At 49.5% G+C, this 21,596-nt stretch overlaps 1 protein-coding gene across 7 annotated transcripts in view; it reads right to left on the bottom strand.

Moving 5' to 3' along the window:
- Nucleotides 1–21,596, bottom strand: part of POU2F1 (POU class 2 homeobox 1) — a 252,484-nt gene that overhangs the window by 33,876 nt on the left and 197,012 nt on the right. For all 7 annotated transcript variants that reach the window (XR_012646068.1, XR_012646069.1, XM_074998134.1 and 4 more), the window contains one exon: nucleotides 20,549–20,722. Coding sequence is in view for 5 of the 7 variants with exons in the window: in XM_074998134.1 (XP_074854235.1) it covers nucleotides 20,549–20,722 (174 nt within the window). In the remaining 2 variants the exon portion in view is untranslated. The remainder of the gene's footprint in view (nucleotides 1–20,548; nucleotides 20,723–21,596) is intronic.

The following is a 21,596-nucleotide window of genomic DNA, read 5'->3' as shown; positions in this document are numbered from 1 at the left end:
ACTTGAAGACACTGGAAGTGGAGTCTTGCAAAGGTTATCTCAGAGTAAAGGATACCAGATGGCTTAGAAGTTGTAGGCAAGTAGTTGCTGTAGTTTGCAGACTAGACATTGTTGCAAACCTGTGTGTGAAAGTATGCTCCAACAGTGAACAAGTTAAATGGTGGCCCCAGTGAAGTCAACACATTCAATTGGTGCCAATTTTTCCACATTGAGGCAGAGGCCTAGAAAGTCAATTGAAATAGGAGCTTTCTGGTTGCTTTTTCTCTCTCAAGAAATGAATGGTCTTTAGGAACCAATTATTCATGTAAGAAAAGATTATTTCCATCTGGTGAAGGACTGCAGCTGTTGAGAAGACTTTGGTAAAGATCACTGGGTCAGTGGAGAGGCCAAAGGGAGGGACTCAGTATTAACGGTGATCCCTGCCCACCATGAAATGAAGGAAACACTCATCCAATGCCTCCATGCCTGTGTGAAAATAAACATCCTGAAGACTGAAGAACAAACCAGTCTCCCAGATCAAGGAAGGGTATTGTTCCTGCTAGGGTTACCATTCTGTACAATTATGCACAGATGAAGGTGTTCAAAGGCCCGAGACCTAGAACTGGTCTCCATCCCATTTTTCTTTGGAGCCAGAAAGTATTAGATACAGAACCATTTCAGAGTAAAATCTGGTGGGACAGGTTCAATCACCCCCCATTGCTTGGAAGGACCGGATCTCTTGGCTCAAGAGAAACTCCTCAGAAGGACCCTATAAAGATGGTGAAGAATGGAGAAGGTGGGAAGGAGATGAACTGAATTAAATGTGTAGAACTCCTACCTCCAAGGCCCATCTGTATGAGGGGATGAACTCCTGGGAAGGTAGAAAACTAGAGATGCAACCTTCACAGGGTTGAAGGGCAGACAGATGCAGAGTAGGATCCGGAGCAAGAGACTGTGACACTCAACCTACAGGTCAAAATGGTTGTTTTGAGGATGCTACCCACTTTGCTCTCCTTCTTAGTGACTGTAGGCCTCTTTCTGTGAGGTTCAACTTGTCTCGAGCTGATAGTGGACTGGTGAGGGAGTGGATCCATCTGCAATACTCTGCATTTTTTCTTTGTTTCAGGTGTATAAATACCCAGAGATCCCAGAGTCACCCAGGAGTTTTTAAATGGATGAAGAGACTTACCTGTGGCATGATTCAACAACTTGGGCTCTTTGAAGGGGAAGTCCTCCACAGTACTTCATGTACCTCTCCGAGGAAACCGGAGGACTACAGTCAAAAAGCTAAGTGCATGACTATTGCTATGGGTATGGATTATGCAACTGTATTGATGGCATTGAATGAGGCCTAAAAGAGAAACCTAGGTGACTGGCTTGTTATGAGGACTGGAAATTCTTCCTGAGAGTCCTGTTGCAGGTGCTCACTCACTCTCATACACACTTCACATTTTGCCATCAGGTCTTGATATTTGTCCACGCTGAGCTGTGAAGAGGCACACAATTAGCTTTTGCAGCCCAAATGATTTAGCTGTTTCAGCTTCTTGTCAGATGGAATCAAATGGGATTGATATTGTCTTTCATTCGTTGACAGACTCAGCAGCACAGGGTGCAACAGTCCCTCTAATTTTTTTCATCCATGTGTGGAATAATTTTTGTCATGTGCACCAAGGCATATATGGATGTGAGCATTCTGTGGGTCAGCTGTACAGCATTTGAATCTCTCCTGGGTGGCCAAGCAAGCATACAACTTATAGTGAACACTGGTAAGGTGGTAGAAAAAAAATACTCAAACCTCTGGGTGGAATACAGCTTTTTTTGTCGACCCATTTATATGTAGGTGGGGTGGTTGCCAGAGCATCATTGATGGGCAAATCGATTTTGTCCTGCGTAGACATATGGGGGAAAATGTTTAACAAGGACATCAAAATTCCTGTTATCTACTGTAACAGAATTTGTAAGATCTCATTAAATAAACAGCAGAGATCTTGAAACTAATTGAAATTCCTGGTATGAGATAGCAGCAGTAGGCACATCGTGCTTATTGGGCAAGAAAAGCATGGGGAAATGCTTCTTCTGCTACTGGCACGAGTTCTTCTCCAAGTTGTTCCTGTGAAGCAAGGTCCATAAATGGATGGTGGTGCATTCTCTTACTGGGTGGAACACTGTAAAGTTGGTCACTGTAAGAGGCCAACAGGCTCCAATAAGACCACTGAGATGGGTCATAAGGGAAGACAGTACCCGTGGTTGCTCTTGCCAGGTTTGTGAGCTGTATATCCTATGGAAGATTTCTTGCTTGTGGTACACCTCATAAGAACAGCTATACTGGGTCAAGACCAAAGGTCCACCTAGCCCAGTACCCTCTCTGCCAACAGGGGCCAATGCTAGGTGCCCCAGACGGAATGAACCAAATAGTTAATAATCTCTCTCCTGCCATCCATCTCCAGCCTCACACAAACAGAGGCTAGGGACACCACTCCTTACTCATCCCAGCTAATAGCCATTAACAGACCTAACCTCCATGCATTTATCGAGCTCTTTTTTAAACCCTATTACAGTCTGAGCCTTCACAGCCTCCTTTGAAAAGGAGTTTCACAGGCTGACTGTGCACTGTGTGAAGAAGAACCTCCCTTTCATTTGTTTCAAACCTGCTACCCATTAATTTCATTTGGTGTCCTGTAGTTCTTATATTATGGAAACAATCAATTTTTCCTTGATCACTTTCTCCACACCACTCATAATTTTATATACCTCTACCATATCCCCCCCCGTCTCCTCTTTTCTAAGATGAAAAGTTCTAGTCTCTTTAATCTCTCTTCATATGGCACCCGTTCCAAACCCCTAATTATTTTAGTTGCCCTTTTCTGAACATTTTCTAATACCAATATATCTTTTTTGAGATGAGGGGACCACATCTGTACACGGTATTCAAGATGTGAGCGTAACCTAATTTTACATAAGGGCAATAAGCTATTCTCTGTCTTACTCGCTACCCCCTTTTTAATATTTCTTTAACATCCTGTTTGTTTTTTTGACTGACGCTCCACACTGAGTGGATGTTTTCAGAAAACTATCCACGATAACCCCAAGATATCTTTCCCGATTAGCTGCAGCTAAATCAGCCCCCATGATATTGTATGACAGTTGCAGTTATTTTTTTCAATTTGCATTACTTTACATTTATCCATGTTAAATTTCATTTGCTGATTTGTTGCCCAATCACTCAGTTTGGTGAGATCTTTTTGAAGTTCTTCACAGTCTGCTTTGGTCTTAATGATCTTAAGCAGTTTAGTACTGTCTGCAAATGTTGCCACTTCACAGTTTACCCCTTATTTATGAATAAGATGAATAGGATTGGTCCCAGGACTGTCCCTTGGGGAATACCATGAATTACCCCTCTTCATTCTGAAAATTTAGGATGTATTTTTAATCAATTCTCAATCCATTAAAGGATTTTCCCTCTTGTTCCATAACTTAATTTACCTTAGAGCCTTTGGTGAGGGACCCGATAAAAGTTTTCTGGAAATCTAAGTACACTATATCTACTGCATCCTGCTTGTCCACATATTTGTTGACCCCTTCAAAGAACTCTAACAGATAAGTTAGACATGATTTCCCTTTACAGAAACAATGTTAACTTTTGCCCAACAAATTATGTTCTTCTATGTTCCTGAAAATGTTATTCTTTATTATGGTGTCAGCTAATTTGCCCAGTACTGACATTAGACTTTCTGGTCTGTAAGTGCTGGGACTGCCTCTGGAGCCCTTTTTAAATATTGGTGTTACATCAGCTGTCACGTAAGTCAGGGGACAGCTTTTTTCCCCCAGCAGAACGCATGTTGTGCAGCAGGGGAAGCAGAAGGAGCATCTGAACCTCCTTTTGAAAGGTAAGTCCTGGGACTGGAGAGGGGCAGTTGGGGAGGGTTAAGCTTGGTGGTGGGTTGAGGCCATGGGAGCGGGAAGCAGGGTTCAGCCTGGGGTGAGTTGGGGTGGAGTTGAACTGGGGATGTGCAGCCCTTTCGGCGGGGGGCGGGGAGTTGTGACCCAGGGAGAATGGGATTTTGAGTTGTGCTTAGCTTGCATTAATGAAAATTAACTGCAACTTGAAATCGTGCATTTTGAGGGATTACTGTACCTTGAGTACAGCTAACGGCCATGTATTTAGCGTACCTACTGCTTAATAAGTTTACACTACATATTTCTAACTTCAAATACAGGAAGGGCACATGCACAAACAGAATATACACATTCAGCAGATTATAACTTTTATAATGATATAGTACAAGGTGTATTTTGGATAAAGCATATTCATAAACATTTTCTTAAAGCAGCTTGATAAGTCTGACTCTGCAACTGAGAAGGCCCTGCAGTGATGGCAATTATGCTCCCCTGAAGGGCCTCACACTGCAGCAGAGGGATAGCTAGGGTCCAGAAAGTCTCCAATCAGGATTGCACATGTAAGTGCACACCCTGAAGTGGAGCACCCATAGGGCACTACTTGAAGAAAATTATTCATTTCTTCATGAACATTTCCCCCCCCCAAAAAAGGTATCATTTCAGGGGTAGGAGAAGAGATTATTGTATGGGAATTAGCAAAGAGTTACTCACCACTGAAAGAGAGGATAAAAATACTTGGCAATAATCAAGTTTGACCTACTTCATAGAATAGATGAACTCCTTTACAGACCAATGAATGCAAATATGGAGCACAATATGAGCCGATACACTTGATTACAATGCATCTCCTTGCATCTGACAAAGTGGGCTTTTGCTCACAAAAGCTTATGCCCAAATATATCTGTTAGTCTTTAAGGTGCCACAGGACTCCTCATTATTTTTACTTCATTACAATAGTATCATTCATGCCAGAAAACAGGTGACGACACACAATATTTCAATTTGTTTGTATTATATTACAAAATATTATAAAATGCCAAATCATAAGTTTTCACAGTAGGAACACATTCCAAACCAGTCAGTTTAGATGTCGGTCAGATCTATATTTCCAGAATTATCAGCTCTCTCAAACAGAATACCTTGCTTGTGTTTAAATGTGTCAAAAATAGAGGAGTTACTCACCTGTAGTAACGATGGTTCTTCGAGTTGTGTCCCCATGGGTGCTCCACAATAGGTGTCGGGCTTGCCGGGCGCCGCAGATCGGAATTCTTCTAGCAGTTTCTATTGGAGCGCGAATGCGCCAACGTGCGCTGCTCCCTTGCACACCCCCGGCCATGTGCGCGATCCGGTCCCCACCAGTTCCTTGACCAACCGCCTCGGATGCTCCTGAAAAACACCAGACAGAGATCCGAAGCGGGGAGGATGGGCGGGTGGTGGAGCACCCACAGGGACACATCTCGAAGAACCATCGTTACTACAGGTGAGTAACTTCTCTTTCTTCTTCGAGTGGTCCCCGTGGGTGCTCCACAATAGGTGACTACCCAGCAGTAACCCAAGTAAGGAGGTGGGTAATCGATTCATGTGTAGCTTGCCCCCGAGAGGACTGCTGTCAACAGACGGGTATCCTCCTCGAATACCCGATGTAGGGCATAATGCTTGGCGAAGGTGTCGTAGGATGACCAGGTCGCCGCTCTACAGATGTCTTTTAACGCGATGCCCTTGAAGAAGGCTGTTGACGCCGTCACCGCCCTGGTGGAGTGAGCCCTAGGCGGGGTCAGCAAAGGGGTCTTTCGAAGCTCGTAGCACAGTTTTATAAAGGACACAATGTGCTTTGAAATTCTCTAGGAAGAGAGGTCTTCCCCTTTTGACCTGGGAGCGAGAGACACTAGGAGCCTGTCCGTTTTCCGGAAGGACTTAGTTCTGTCTATGTAAAAGGCCAACGCCCTTCTCACATCTAGGAGGTGTAGGCGCGCCTCCTTGCTGGAGCTGTGAGGCTTCGGGTAAAACGAGGGTAAAATTATTGGTTCGTTAAGATGGAACTCTGAGGAAACTTTTGGAACGAAGGCTGGGTGTAACCGTAAGGTTACTGCCTCCTTTGAGAATACTGTGCAGGGCGGCATTGCCATCCCTGCTGCAAGCTCGCTCACCCTGCGGGCTGACGTAATCGCAAGGAGGAAGGTTGTTTTCATGGTAAGGAGTCGGAGGGGTACCGTGGCTAATAGTTCAAAAGGGGTCCCGATAGCGCACGGAGCACCAAGTCCAAATTCCACAACGGCGGAAGCGGTTTTCGAGGGGGGTAAAGGTTTAACAGCCCCTTCAAGAACCTTGTGACGACAGGGTGGGCGAATACAGTGGGCCCTTCCTCTGTATGCCGAAAAGCTGATATAGCAGCAAGGTGGACCTTTAGCGAGGATAGAGAAAGTCCGTCTCATTTGAGGTCCAATAGGTATTCTAGTATTATGGTTATAGGAACGTCAAGGGAAGCTTACTGCTTGGCGGAACACCAGGCTGTAAATTGAGTCCATTTCTGTTCATAAGTCCTCCTGGTGGAGGTCCTTCGGCTACACTCCAGGACTTGCTGTACTCCCTCCGTACACGTGCTCTCTAAGGCGCTGAGCCATGGATTAACCATGCTTGTAGGCTCAGACCCTGAGGGTGCAGGTGCACTATGGACCCCTGAGCCTGCGTGAGTTAAGTACGGCGCCACTGGTAGGGGGAGTGGTGGACAATCCGACATGCGCAGAAGCAAGGAAAACCATTGTTGCCGGTCCCAAGTTGGAACTATGAGTATCATGCGAGCTCTCTCCCTTCTGGCTTTCTGCAGAACCTTGTGGATAAGCGTTGTGGGGGGAAACGCATGCAGTAGAGGGCCCTACCATGAAATCATGAATGCGTCCCCCAGGAACCCCGCCCTATTCCTGCTCTGGAGCAGTACTGGGGACACTTCTTGTTGTACTGGGTGGCAAACAAACTGACTTGGGGAAACCCCCATGTACGAAATATGCACCATAGCAGGTCGGAGCAGATCTGCCATTCGTGCGTGAGTGCGAAGCGCTTGCTCAGTTGATCTGCCTTCACGTTGTGAGCGCCCGGCAAGTACGAGGCTTTCAACGTTATGTTGTTGGCAATGCACCAGTTCCACAATCGGACTGCTTCCGCACATAACGCACGGGATCGTGCCCCTCCTTGTCAATTGATGTAAAACATAGTGGAGGTATTGTCGGTATTGATCCCGACTACTTTGCCATGCAGGTAATCTCGAAAATGTCTGCACGCATTGAACACTGCTCTGAGCTCCAGTATGTTTATGTGCAGTGTCTGTTCCGCAGGGGACCATAGCCCTTGCGTCACCTTGCTGCCAATGTGCGCTCCCCATCCTATGTGGGAGGCGTCGGTAGTAAGAAAAATAGAAATTTGTGGTTGCTGAAAAGGCACCCCCACTAGCAGATTCTTGGGATTTTCCCACCATGCTAGGGATCTGCGAACCCCCGTCGTGGGCGACACTACCCTGTGGACAGTGTGGGATGCCAGTTTGTAAACACTCGCCACCCAATGCTGCAGGCTTCGCATGTGTAACCTGGCATTCTATACCACAAACGTCGCTGCCGCCATGCGCCCCAACAGCTGCAGGCACGTTAGGACCGGCACCGTGGGGCTGTACGTCATGACTTGCACCAGGGAGTTCATGGCATGGAAGCGGGCGTCGGGCAGATATACTCTTGCCGTGATAGAGTTTATGCGTGCCCCTATGAACTCTATATCTTGTGTGGATTCGGTCTTTTACTTTGCGAGGTTGATAACTATGCCTAGCGAAGTAAACGTGTTCGCAGTGACACTTATCATGCGTAAGACCTCTGCCTTTGAGGCCCCTTTCAGCAGACAGTCGTCCAGAAATGGGAAAATAAACACCCCCTGTCTGTGCAGGTAGGCTGATACCACTGCCAGGGTTTTGGTAAAGACTCTGGGTGCTGAGGATAGGCCAAACGGAAGAACCCTGTACTGGAAATGTTCCCTGCCGACCGTGAAGCGGAAGAAGCGTCTGTGTGCCAGGTGGATTGTTATATGAAAGCAAGCATCTTGTAAGTCGAGGGCTGCAAACCAGTCTCCATCGTCCAGTGCTGTAAGTATGGAGGCAACTGTGATCATCCGAAAGCGCTGCACGCGCAAGTAACGGTTGAGGCCCCGTAGATCCAAGATCGGCCTCCAGCCTCCTGTTTTCTTCTCTGTTAGGAAGTAGCATGAATAAAAACCTTTCCCTTGGAATTGTTCCGGCACTCTTTCCACCGCCCCTATGAACATGAGGTGATCTACCCGCTGCTTGAGCCTCGCCTCGTGGGCAGCATCCCTGAGATGAGGCCTGGCGGGAGGCTTCGTCGGTGGAAGTGACTGGAAAGCGATCGTGTAACCCATGGCTATAATTTCTAGCACCCATTTGTCTGTGGTCATCTTTTGCCATTGGGAGTGGAACGGTTTGAGGCGATGACCTAACATGAGATGAGAATGGCATTGAGCGATGGTGTTGATAGTGCAGCCCCTGACATACCCGTCAAACTTGCTGTCTCTGGGCCTGCCCCGAGGGTGTACAGCTTTGTTGAGAACGTCGCCTGGGAGTCCTGTATTGCTGCTGCTGTTGATGGCGCCCTTGGTCGTAGCCTCGCTGATATTGAGCATGCTGTCGTTGGTAAGCGTAGCGTCTTTGCTGAGGATAAAATTTCTTCTTCTTGTATGGGGGAGTATAAATACCCAAGGTCTTAAGTGTGGCCCTCGAGTCTTTGCTGGAGTGGAGGACCGAGTCGGTTGAGTCCACAAACAGCTTTTGCTTATCAAAGGGAAGATCCACGATCTTCGCCTGCAGGTCCCTGGGGATACCAGACGTCTGGAGCCAGGATTCCCTATGCATTACCACTGCTGCAGCTGTTGAACGTGCCGCTGTGTCCGCCACGTCCAGGGCAATCTGGACTCCCCTCCGCGACGCCGCATAGCCCTCTTGGACAATCGCCTTTAACACCGGCTTCCTGTCCTCCGGGAGTGAATCCATGAGGAGAGTGGGTCTAGAGTAATTGTCAAAGTTGTGGTTTGATAGATGTGCCGCGTAATTTGCCATTCTCAATAATAGGGTAGAGGAGGAATATACCTTCCTGCCAAATAGCTCTAGCTTCCTAGCATCTTTATCCGACCCCCCCCCCCCCCGACTTGTACTAAGATGTCTTCGACCTCTGCTGGGACGATTCGACCACCAAAGAATTGGGCTGCGGGTGACTAAAGAGGAACTCCATGCTCTTGGCTGGGACGAAGTACTTCTTATCCGCTCTCTTGTTTGCAGTCAGAATAGAGGCTGGGGTCTGCTATATGTTAGTGGCTGACTCCATAATGGCTTCGTCCAGCGGGATAGCGATTTTAGATGAAGCCGGGGGTCTCAAATTTTTCAGGAGTTTATGATGCTTCTCCTGCACCTCTGCTATTTGAACATCCTGCGTGAAAGCTACTCATTTGAACAGCTCCTGGAATTGTTTAAGGTCATCCGGGGGCGGGGGGGACATCCCCGGGGGCCATGGCCTCATCTGGGGAGGATGAGGAGGAACCACTGGGGTACACCTCCCTCAAATCCTCTGGCTCCCGAGTTCGGTGATATACTTGCTTCCTGGAGGACTGTGAAGGGAAGTCTCAGGATTCTGGACCTAATTCCCCCTGAGACAACTGTGTTCCCATCCCAGAGCGAGAGTGCACATGGGAGTATTGACGAGTAGCAGGGGAGGACCTGCCCTTGGATCTAGACCTGCGGTGCCTGTGTTCAGCATGATGAGGACGACCATAGCAGAATGGGCAAGGGCCCGGTGATGGAGACCTGGACCACGATCAGGGAGTGTATCCATGATGTCTGGGAGAGCGGGACCTCCGCAACGACCTAGATAGTGGTGAAGCTGGTTTGTGATAGTACTCAAGGGGATCCATGCCCAGAAACGGTGAAGGTGGCCCAAGCCACGGCAAAATTGGTTGGAGGAACGGAGAGGGAGGCCCGAAATAAGCTGGTGGAGTTACAGCCCGTTGGTGCAGTGTGTGTATCTTGGGGGGGGGGGGGGGGGGGTGTGCTAGGAGATAAGGGCAGCGCAGCCCTGCCTGGAGATGGACTGAGGTGCCGAGTTTTTGTTGTTGCCTTGCCCCTCGCCTGCGGGGTGGGTGCCGCCCCTTCCCATGCCGGGGATCTCAGCCCCGTTGTCGGCGCCACGCTCGGCACAGTCAGCGGCGGTGCCGCGTGGGTAGCTTCCTCCGGCGCCGATAGGTTCCGTGCGGGTTGCCCCTACGCCGTCGGCGCCGTGGGGGCCGGTGCCGCATGTGTCAGCGCCGCCGATTCCAGCGCTTGCCTCGCTGGCGCTCGCGGCGCCTTCCATGCCGCCTGTTGTGTAATCGGAGGCTCAGCCTCTGCAACGTGTGCTGCTACGCTGCCGCTTTCATGAGCTCGCGGCTGGGGGCTTTCCGTTCTGCTTGTCCTGCCTGCTGGACCCGCCGGCAAGGATCGAGCCGGGGAGAGTTTCCTCCTCTTCTGCACCGAGGGGGTCAAAGAGGCTGCCTTTCTTTTATGCAACCCAGAGGGCCCTTCTGCGTGAGGCTTCTCCGACGGTTCTGGCTGGAGAGCCTTATCAAACAAGATCATTTTGAGCCTCATCTCTCTGTCTTTCCTGGCCCTGGCTGTAAGCTTAGCGCAGTGGGAACACTGCTGGGTAACGTGTGACTCTCCCAGGCAGTGAATGCATTCACTATGCCCATCGGAGGCCGGCATAGCTTCGCGGCATGACTCACACTTCTTAAACCCCGAGGAGGCCATCGCGGAGAGTCTTTACTGTTAATAGGGTACTTAGCCACTAATCAGTGCTTTCTAACCCAAAATAACATTCACCGGCCTGCGGGGCAGTAGACGACTTAACTAGCCTTCTTGTCCGCCCCTCTCTCCTTCGTTCCTCTTCTTTCTGCTGTCTAATATTCTCTTTCTTTCTCTTCTTTTTCTTTTTTTTTTTTTGATAGTGACAAAATCAAACAAACTACACGTAAAAACAACTATCTTATCTGTCTCTGGCTTTAGCCAGAGCGGATGCCGTCTACAGCCGATGGCGGGTGAGAAGGAACTGGCGGGGACCGGATCGCGCACATGGCCGGGGGCGCGCAAGGGAGCGGCGTGCGGCGGCGCATGCGCAATCCAATAGAAACTACTAGAAGAATTCCGATCTGCGGCACCGGGCGAGCCCGACACCTATTGTGGAGCACCCACGGGGACCACTCGAAGAAGAAGCATCTATTATATAAAATCCCAAAATTAATCCATTTTGAACAATTTCTTTAAAATAATAAAGAACTATCAAAAGTCAAAAACAGATTATATCACCTCCAACATGGAGTGTAATAGGCAATTAGAGTGCACTAGATCCTTCTAATTATTTTTTTTGAAAAGAACAAGGTTAAATCTGGTAAATTTGTATGCCTAAAAGTAACAGAAAAATTCATTGCCTATCTAATTATGGGACTACAGGAAACATTATGTAATAATACCCTTAATTACTATTTGATTATATAATTAAGTAATAGTTTAATTAAAATCTACCTAATTATGTATATATTTACTCAAGAAGAATAAACTGATCAAATACATACTATGCCATTCTGAATATTTTTTTTTTTTTTTTAAAAAACAAAGGGGAATTTAATATAAAAAGCTGCTTTTGTATTATACTGGGATTTTGATGCTAAACTCAAAAGCAAAGGCTGATATAGAATCCTTGCGTTATTGTGTGTATTTTTCATCCACAGTACAAATTCAGGACACTGCTGGTAAGGACAGTTAACCCTTAATTTAAAAATCATGGTTTCTGCTGTGCAGTAAACCTTAGAAATGTGCAAGTTTTGAGATGCGCTTAACTTGCGTTAATGCAACTCAAAATCTGACTCCCCCAGCCCTGGCTCAACACCCCATGGCCCAACATGGCCTGGTTCAAACCCCTCCCCTCCCGGTTCAAACCCCCGCATGCAGCTCCGGCTCAGGTTCAATCCCACCCTCCCCCTGTGGCCCAGCTGCAGCTCACCCCTCCCTGCACCACACAGCTACGGGTCACCCCCTCTCGTGCTCCAGCAACTCCAACCCTCTGTAGCCCTAAGCCACCCCAGACTGGGATCCCCCACGACCCCACCACCATCCCTGGGCTAAGGGTACCCGGAAAAAAAATCTGCATTTTTGGTGACCAAGATCTTTTTGCAGGGTCTCCCTCCTGCAGCTTCGGGCCCTGTGCTGCAGACCCTAAAGCCCCTTTCTTAATCTAGCCCTGCCCAGTCATGCCTTCCATGGGCTCTGCACTGGCTCCTAAGGCATCCCTACCCCTTGGCTGCCCCCTTTACTGTAGGTTCACCTCCGGCTCAGGCTGCCTCCCCAGTGCCCCCCCTGCCCCCACTAGCTCAGCATGGTTTCTGGCAGCCCTCATCCTCCCTCACCTCCCTTGCAGGCTCAGCACTGTTTACTGCTATGTGTCCACTCCCAGTCACCAGGAGGTGGTGAGCGGTGTGAGCATGGGCTGGAGAAGAGAGGGCAGCTGGAAAGACGTGGTGCTTTAAACTGCCACTTCTCTCCAGCCACCAGATAGAAAGGTTACTCACCGTAGTAATGGTGGTTCTTCGAGGTGTGTCCCCGTGGGTGCTCCACATTAGGTGTCGGGCTCGCCCGGCGCCGCAGATCGGATCTTCCAAGCAGTTTCTGTCGGACCGCACATGTGCCGGTGCGCGCCGCTCCCTTGTGCACTCCTGGCCACGTGTGCGATCTGGTCCCCGCCCATTCCTTGACCAACCGCCTCCGATGCTCCTGCAAAACACTAAACAGAGATCCGAAGCGGGGACGATGGGCGGGTAGTGGAGCACCCATGGAGACACACCTCGAAGAACCACCGTTACTACGGTGAGTAACCTTTCTTTCTTCTTCGAGTGTCCCCGTGGGTGCTCCACATTAGGTGACTACCCAGCAGTAACCCAAGATAGGAGGTGGGTAATCGGATTATGTGCAGCTTGTCCCCGAGAGGACCGCTGTAGAGAGACGGGTATCCTCTTGGAATACCCTGTGAAGGGTGTAATGTTTGGCGAAGGTGTCATAGGATAACCAGGTCGCCGCTCTGTAAATGTCTTTTAGCGCAACGCCCTTGAAAAAGGCTGTTGAAGCCGCCACCGCCCTAGTGGAATAAGCCCTGGGCGTGGCCAGTAAAGGAGTCTTTTTGAGTTCGTAGCACATTTTTATGCAGGATACGATGTGCTTCGAGATTCTCTGCGAAGAGAGACCTTCTCCTTTCGATTTGGGAGAGATAGAGACTAGGAGTCTATCCGTTTTCTGGAAGGACTTGGTCCTGTCTATATAGAAGGCTAGCGCCCTCCTCACGTCCAGAAGGTGTAGACGCGCCTCTTTGTTAGAGTTATGAGGCTTTGGATAAAACGAGGGTAAAACGATAGGTTCGTTAATATGAACTCAGAAGAAACTTTAGGAACAAGGGCTGGACGCAGCCGTATGGTTACCGCCTCCTTGGAAAAAACAGTGCAGGGTGGCGTTGCCATAACTGCCGCAAGCTCGCTCACCCTGAGAGCCGACGTGATTGCGAGAAGAAAGGTCGTCTTTATCGTAAGGAAGTGGAGGGAAACCGTGGCCAAAGGCTCGAACGGTGGTCCCGCTATCGCATTAAGCACCAGGTCCAAGTTCCACAAAGGTGGAAGCGGTGTCCGAGGGGGGTATAGGTTTACCAACCCTTTGAGGAACCTGGTAACCATGGGATGGGCGAACACAGTGTGCCCTTCCTCTTCGTGTCTGAACGCCGAAAAGGTGGCAAGGTGGACCTTTAACGAGGATAGTGAGTGTCCTCCTCTCTTGAGGTCCAGTAAATACTCTAATATCACAGGCATAGGCACCGAAAGGGGGGCTAGCTGTTTGGTAGAACACCATGCCGCGAAGCGAGTCCATTTCTGCTTGTAGGTCTTCCTGGTGGAAGTCCTCCTGCTACTTTCTAGGACTTGCTGCACTTCCTCCGTATATGTGCTGTCTAGGGAGCTGAGACGTGGATTAACCACGACTGCAGTTGCAGGCCTTGGGGGTGCGGATGCACTATGGACCCCTGGGCTTGCGTAAGCAGATCCGGCGCCACCAGAAGGGGCATCGGTGGGCGGTCCGACATGCGCAGGAGTAGGGGGAACCATTCCTGTCGATCCCACGTTGGGACTACTAGGATCATTTGGGCTTCCCTCCTGGCTTTCTTCAAGACTTTGTGGATGAGCACTGTGGGAGGGAAAGTGTAAAGCAGGGTGCCCCTCCACGAGATCGTGAATGCGTCCCCCAGGGACCCCCGTCCCAGTCCTGCCCTGGAGCAGAATCATGGGCACTTCTTGTTGTGTTGAGTAGCAAACAGGTCTATCTGGGGAAAACCCCATGCGTGAAAAATCGGTCGTAGCAGATCGAGACGAATCTGCCACTCGTGCGTGAGTGCGAAACGCCTGCTCAGCTGGTCTGCCTTCACATTGTGAGCGCCTGGTAAGTACGAGGCTTTCAAGGTTATATTGTTGGCGATGCACCAGTTCCACAACCGGACTGCTTCCGCACATAAGGCACGGGACCGAGCTCCTCCTTGCCGATTTATATAAAACATGGTGGAGGTATTGTCTGTACTGATCCCGACTTCTTTGCCTTGTATATGGTCTCTAAAGTGTCTGCAGGCGTTGAACACTGCTCTGAGCTCCAGTATATTTATGTGCAGTGATCGCTCCATGGAGGACCACAGCCCTTACGTCACCTCTTTGCCCATGTGTGCTCCCCACCCCATGAGGGAGGCATCTGTAGCAAGAAAAACCGATATTTGTGGTTGGTGGAAGGGTAACCCTGTTAGCAGGCTCTTGGGGTTTATCCACCATTGCAGGGATTTGCGCACCTCTGTTGTGGGCGACACCACCCTGTGAACGGTGTGTGCTGCCGGTTTGTATACGCTCGCCAGCCAGTGCTGCATGCTGCGCATGCGTAACATGGCGTTCTGTACTACGAACGTCGCTGCTGCCATGTGGCCCAGCAGCTGTAAGCACGTCAGAACCGGCACCGTAGGGCTGAAGGTGATGACTTGCACGAGGGAGCCGATGGCCCGAAAGCGAGTCTCTGGTAGATACACTCTCGCTGTAATAGAATTTATGCGTGCCCCTACGAACTCTATGTCCTGTGTGGGGTCTCTCTTTGATTTTGCCAGATTGATAACCAGGCCGAGCGAAGAGAACGTGCCTGCTGTGACGCGTATCATGTGTAGTACCTCCTCCTTCGAGGCCCCTTTGAGTAGGCAGTCGTCCAGATACGGGAATATAAATACCCCCTGTCTGTGCAGGTAGGCTGACACAACTGCCAAGGTCTTGGTGAAGAATCTGGGGGCCGAGGAGAGGCCAAACGGTAGGACCTTGTATTGAAAATGTTCTTTGCCTACCATGAACCGGAGGAATCATCGGTGAGCCGGATGGATAGTTATGTGAAAATACGCGTCTTGTAAGTCGAGGGCTGTGAACCAATCTCCATCGTCTAGTGCCATAAGGATGGAGGCGATTGTGATCATCCGAAAGCGTTGCTTGCGCAGGTACCGGTTGAGGCCTCGAAGATCTAAGATGGGCCTCCAGCCTCCTGTCTTTTTCTCCGTGAGGAAGTACCTCGAGTAGGACTCTCTCCCTTGCAGTTGCTCCGGCACTCTTTCCACTACCCCTATGAGCATGAAATGGTCTACCTCCTGCTTGAGCCTCGCTACGTGGGGGGCCTCCTGGAGGTGGGGCCTGGGTGGAGGTCGTGGCGGTGGGAGCGACTGGAAGGGGATGGCGTACCCCATGCCTATGATCTCCAACACCCATTTGTTTGTGGTGATCCTTTGCCACTGGTCATAGAATGGTCACAGGCAATGGTGGAATAACCGCTTCGGATGACCTTGTGCGATGGTAGTGATGGCGCAGCCCTGGATCTGTGTGTCAAACTTGTGGCCTTTGGCCCTGCCCCGAAGACACACGGCTCTGTTGGGAACATCACCTGGGAGTTCTGTACTGCTGGTGCTGTTGATGTCGCCCTTGCTCGTAACCCCTGTGATACTGGGGACGCTGTTGCTGGTACTGGTACCGTCTTTGTTGAGGGTAGTACTTTTTCCTTTCTGTATGGAGGGGTGTAAATCCCCAGGGTCCTAAGTGTGGCTCTTGAATCTTTACTGGAATGAAGGACCGAGTCAGTTGATTCAGCAAACAGCTTCTGCGAGTCGAAGGGAAGATCGACTATATTTGCCTGCAGGTCTCTCAGTATACCCGAAGTCTGGAGCCAGGACTCCCTTCGCATCATCACTGCCGTAGCTGTGGAGCGTGCTGCTGTGTCCGCAACATCCAGGGCGATCTGAACTCCCGTTCTCGAGGCCGTGTAGCCTTCTTGCACGATGGCCTTGAGCACCGGTTTCTTGCCCTCTGGAAGTGAGTCTATGAGGGAGGTTAACCTAGTGTAGTTGTCGAAATTATGGTTCGCTAGATGCGCTGCGTAATTTGCCATTCGCAACAGTAGAGTGGAGGAGGAGTAGACCTTTCTGTCAAACAGCTCTAGCTTCTTGGCATATTTGTCTGTTCCCCCTGTCTTAAATTGAGATGTCTTTGATCTTTGTTGCGACGACTCCACCACCAAGGAATTTGGTTGTGGGTGGCTGAACAGGAACTCCATGCCCTTCGCCAGCATGAAGTATTTTTTTTTTTTTTATCCGCTCTCTTGTGGACAGGCGGAATAGTCGCAGGGGTCTGCCATATGTTAGTGGCGGACTCCAAGATTGCGTTATCAAGCGGTATTGCTATTTTGGAGGAGGCCGGAGGTCTCAGATTTTTGAGGAGCTTATGGTGTTTCTCTTGCACCTTTGCTGTCTGGATGCCTTGCGTGAAGGCCACCCTCTTAAACAGCTCTTGGAACTGTTTGATATCGTCCGGAGGATGGACGTCCCCCGGGGCCGTAGCCCCGTCCGGGGAGGAGGGCGAGGAACCACTAGGGTACACCTCTCTGGACCCTTCCGATTCCTGTTGGTGATGGTACATCCGCTCTCTGGAAGCTTGCAAGGGAAATATCTTGGGGTTCCATAACCAGTTCCCCCTGAGATACTTGAGTCTCTGTCCCCGTTCGCGATTGCCCTCGGGGATACGGGACCATCTGTGGGGATCTTTCCCTGGTAGATTGCCGGTGGTGTCTATGCCCCGCATGATAGGGGCAACCATGGCAGCATGGGCACTGCTCTTGGGAAGGTGACCTAGACCACTCGCTTGGTGCATACCCTCTGCATCCGGGGGAGCGAGATCGTCGAGAGACCTGGGACACTGGAGAGAGCAATTTGTGATAGCACTCCAGCGGCTCAAACCCCAGGAAGGGTGAAGGTGGTCCCAGCCAGGGCGAGGCTGGTTGTAAAAATGGAGATGGGGGCTCCGGGTAGGCTAGGGGGGACCCCTGCCTCCTAGCTGGAGTCTGCAGCATGAGCGGAGGGCTGAGAGAAAGCACTCTGCAGCCCTGTCTGGAGAGGGGCTGCGGTGCCTTGTTTTGTGTGCAGCCTTCCCCCTCCCTTGAGGGGGTAGCTCCGCCCCCTGACGTCTAGGGGATCTCGGCCCCATCCGCGCCGTGCTCGGCACGCTTATGGGCAATGCCACATGGGCGGTGTCCTCCGGTGCCTGCAGGCTGCGTGCCTGCGCGCTCTGCACCGCCGGTTCCCCAGGGTCGGTGCCGCTGCTTGCGGTGCCGCCAGTACCGGCGCTTGTTTAGCCGCCGCCCTGCCTGCGGTGCGGGGCGGCTGTTTGATTATTGGAAGCTGAGCCGCCTCCACGTGGCTCTCCATGCCGCCGCCGATCAGCTGTTGCTGCGGCTGTGCGCTCCTCCCGTCCCGCTTGCTGTTGCTGCCGGCAGGGATCGGGCTGGGGAGACTTTCCTCCGTTTTTGCGCTGATGGGGTGAGGGAGGCGGCGTTCCTCTTATGGGCCCCGGAGGGTCCCTCCTGCTGCGGCCGCTCCGGCACGTCTGGCTGGAGGGCTTTGTCGAAGAGCAGCATTTTAAGCCGCATCTCCCTGTCCTTCCTTGCTCTGGCTGTTAATTCTGCACAGAAGGAGCATTTCTGCGTGACATGGGACTCCCCCAGGCACCTTATGCAGTGACTGTGCCCATCAGACGCTGGCATTGCCTCTCGGCAAGACTCACATTCCTTGAATCCTGAATAGGACGTTGTTGGTGAGTCTTTCAGTTGTTAATGGGGTACTTAGCACCTTCTCTGTGCTGTTTTCCCCCTCTCCGATAGCCTGCCGTGGCAGGAGGGCTAATGGCCCTAGGCTCCTGGCCTCCCGTGCTCCGCTTGTTACTAGGACTGGACTGAATGCCGTCCCGCTTGTTGTTTCTTTTTTTTTTTTTGAAAATAACAACTGGCTAACTTAACAGTAGCCTAAGAACTTGAAAACTTTAAAGAAAAACAGTTAAAACCATTCAATATGCTAACTTGGCCGTAGGCTAGTCGGATTCCGTCTGCAGCCGACGGCGGTTAAGAGGAACTGGCAGGGACCCGATCGCGCATGTGGCCAGGAGCGCGCAAGGGAGCGGCGCGCACCGGCGCATGCGCGGTCCGGCAGAAACTGCTTGGCAGATCCGATCTGCGGCGCCGGCCGAGCCCGACACCTAATGTGGAGCACCCACGGGGACACTCGAAGAAGAAGCCTCCTCTCCTCCAGCCTGTGCAGCTTGCCACCTCTTGGTGAGCAAGGGCTGGGTGCAAAGTCCACAGATGGGATGGAGAGTGGCCGGAGCCTGTTCTAAGCCTGTAAGGGAGGGGCCTGCTGGCAGGGGGATGGAGCTGCCAGAGCCTGTGCTGAGCCTGTAGGGGGCAGGGGGCTACTGGGGGTGGAAGGGGGCTGTCAGAGTCTGTGCTGGGGGGAAGAAGAGGGATAACTGCTGGTTCAGGGTGGTGACTGCCAGAGCCTGTGCTGAGGCAGTGGGGGCAGCTGCCAAGTGGGTGTGGCTTGGAGCTGCCAGACCACTTGCTGACATGCTGAGCCCGGGGCTGGAGGGGGGAGCTGGGGGGAGCTTGAGCCAGTGCTTAGCTTGTGGGGGATGGGGGGGAAAGAAGATGCCAGAGCCTGTGCTGAGTCTGCAAGAGGGCAGCTGCCAGAACCCATGCTGAGTCCGTGGGCAGTGAGAGGGCATCTGGAGGCTGGCTGCAGTCTGCTGGCTCTCACTCAAGCCACACACCACCACCTACATCTCTTGGCTGCTACCAAGGCTGCAGCTGAGCAATTGTATATAGGGGCATTCCTAACCTGAAGGTTCGTAACTTGGGGAGTGCCTGCATATTGACTATAGTAAAGCAAAGCAGCATTATACAAAGTTGTAAAAAATTCACAAAAAATTTATTGGCTTTGAGTTCAGACTTCTACGCATCCACTTGTTATTTTTGTTTGCTCTTCCTTGCAAAACATGCAAATGTTAACAGCATGCTACCAGACTTTTGATTTTCAGAGAAGATTTGAATTTTGAAGGGGAAAAAATATAATTTTGATATTTTCAAAAAGGATCTCCTGGATCCAAGCATAGCTTGTCTCAGCAACATAATAACAGAACACGTAACCCAACTTTGCACTAAGAGCACCTTTCATTCAACTACATTCAGTACATTCAAAATTACTTTTTTCAGACCCACGATGATGGGATTTTGTGCTGTGACTCCACTTACCTAAACTGATTTCACCATCACACTTCAAGAAAGCAGACAAGTGAACCTTTGCTCTGGTGAGCCCTATGGAGTAGATGTTGCTTTCCCTTAATTTTCCTCCTCTATCATATAAAAACCCCGCTAAATAATTACCAGCGAAAGTCGGCTTTGTTTCTTAAGATGGGTTTTTCAGAACTGAGAGTAGTCTGGGCACCTGCTCCCTTACTCTAACTAAAAACAGATCTTTTCTGATCAATTGTTTACATAGGAACTTGCTGGAAGAAAGATGATTGAATGCTCAGAAGACAAGCTTATCAATGTGCAAACTATTCAAGAGAGGTGATAAAGTATCACACCAATTTTTTTTTAAGTTTACTATTTTCTTACGTAACTTGTCTTTTCTAAACTTGTTTCTAGTTTATTTTTTAAGATTACTCCTTCGCCACTGAGTTCTTATTTGCAGACTTCGCATACCTTAAACCTCAAATACAAAATCCCTAATATTAAACAGGAAAATATGTTCAAAACATAAAATCCTTCAACATATAAAGCAGCTTTATCACAGTTTTGACAACATCTTTAAACACTTGGAACTGTTAATGTGCTATAGGACTTAAAAGGCTGAACCTCTGAGAGCAGCTTTCAAAGAGTTCTGATCTCATAATTTGAAATCCTCTAGGATGGACCGTGCACGTTCAATGACGGCCTGATCTGTTAACAGTGCGCACCTGCTAAGAAAATGGCTACTCCTTAAAACCAATAAGAGTGCGAAAAAGATGTGTATGGCCTTTTTTGTTCTTTCCTAGAACCCTTATGCAGAAGGGAAAGACAAGAGCTTAATTCTACTTAAGAAAGCACTGCTACAAAGGAATGCTACTGTCCCCTCCTCTCTCCTGGACTGAAATATGATTTAACCCCATACTGGTAGGAGGCACTAAGGTAACTGAATTTTACCTGAGTGAATCCAAGTTTGATCCGTCTTTGTTTGAAAGTCTTGGCAAACTGCTCAAGCTCCTCAAGGTCACTGGGCTCCTCCAAGCTGGGAGTGTCAATTCGCTTTGGTGTTGATTGGCTCTGTGGAAGTGGCTGAATGGGGGTTGCTGCTATTGTGCGTGTTGGGGTTGCTGGCTGTTGAGGGAAGGAGACAGGATGAGAAAACAAAAATGAAGGCTTTTTTAAACACAACACAGTGGAAATAAATCTCACTTGGGGTTTAGATTACCACAAGATACAGTACGGATACCAACACAGCTACCATTTGTAGTAAATCCCAAAGTGCTTCCCAATGTATTAACATTCCTCAAATACAGACCATCAAACTCCATTGTACCTTATTAACACAGAATATTTCAAGAAGAACTCTGTCAAAAACAACCAAAATTAGACAAAAAGACACACTGTACTGGTTCGCCAATGCTCCAAGAATAGCACAACGTTCCTTTTAACATACTGCAGCAGTTTTGGAGAGTTTGGCATCCAACCCCTTTAATTATTTTAAACTGAATTTACTTTGGATGCAATGGATCAAGCTGTCAGTTCTACAGACTCAAACCCTCTATTTCTGCATAGACAAAACAGCACAATAAGTATCCCTAACACCGCTCCTTGTGAATGTGACGCAGCCTTGGAACCACTTCCAGCATGTCTGTTGTGTGTCCTGAGTATTTAATTCTCTTGGCACATATTTTGAGTCTACTAACAAGAAGATTATTTATAATGATGACACTATATGGCAATAATTCCTTTAAAAATAGTAAATCAAGACTTCTTTTAGGTCTTTTATTTTCCCAGTATAAAGAGTTAGTTTCCTAAGAAACATGAAAAGTTTGCTATTCCTGATAATTAGCTTATAGAGCTCATTTCCCAATGTCAAAATAGGAAGACAGGGCCTCAGTAAGAGCCTGAGATATCTGTGCTCTAGGGAAACCACAGGTTAGGTTTCACACAGTCATACTATATTAAGAAAACATTGGTGTTGCACAGTTAAAGTTTCGCATGTAAT

Source organism: Carettochelys insculpta, chromosome 1, assembly GCF_033958435.1.
Source record: "Carettochelys insculpta isolate YL-2023 chromosome 1, ASM3395843v1, whole genome shotgun sequence".
Lineage (NCBI taxonomy): Eukaryota > Metazoa > Chordata > Testudines > Carettochelyidae > Carettochelys > Carettochelys insculpta.
The sequence above is the reverse complement of the archived record's forward strand: the minus strand, read 5'-3'. Positions and strand labels throughout refer to the sequence as shown.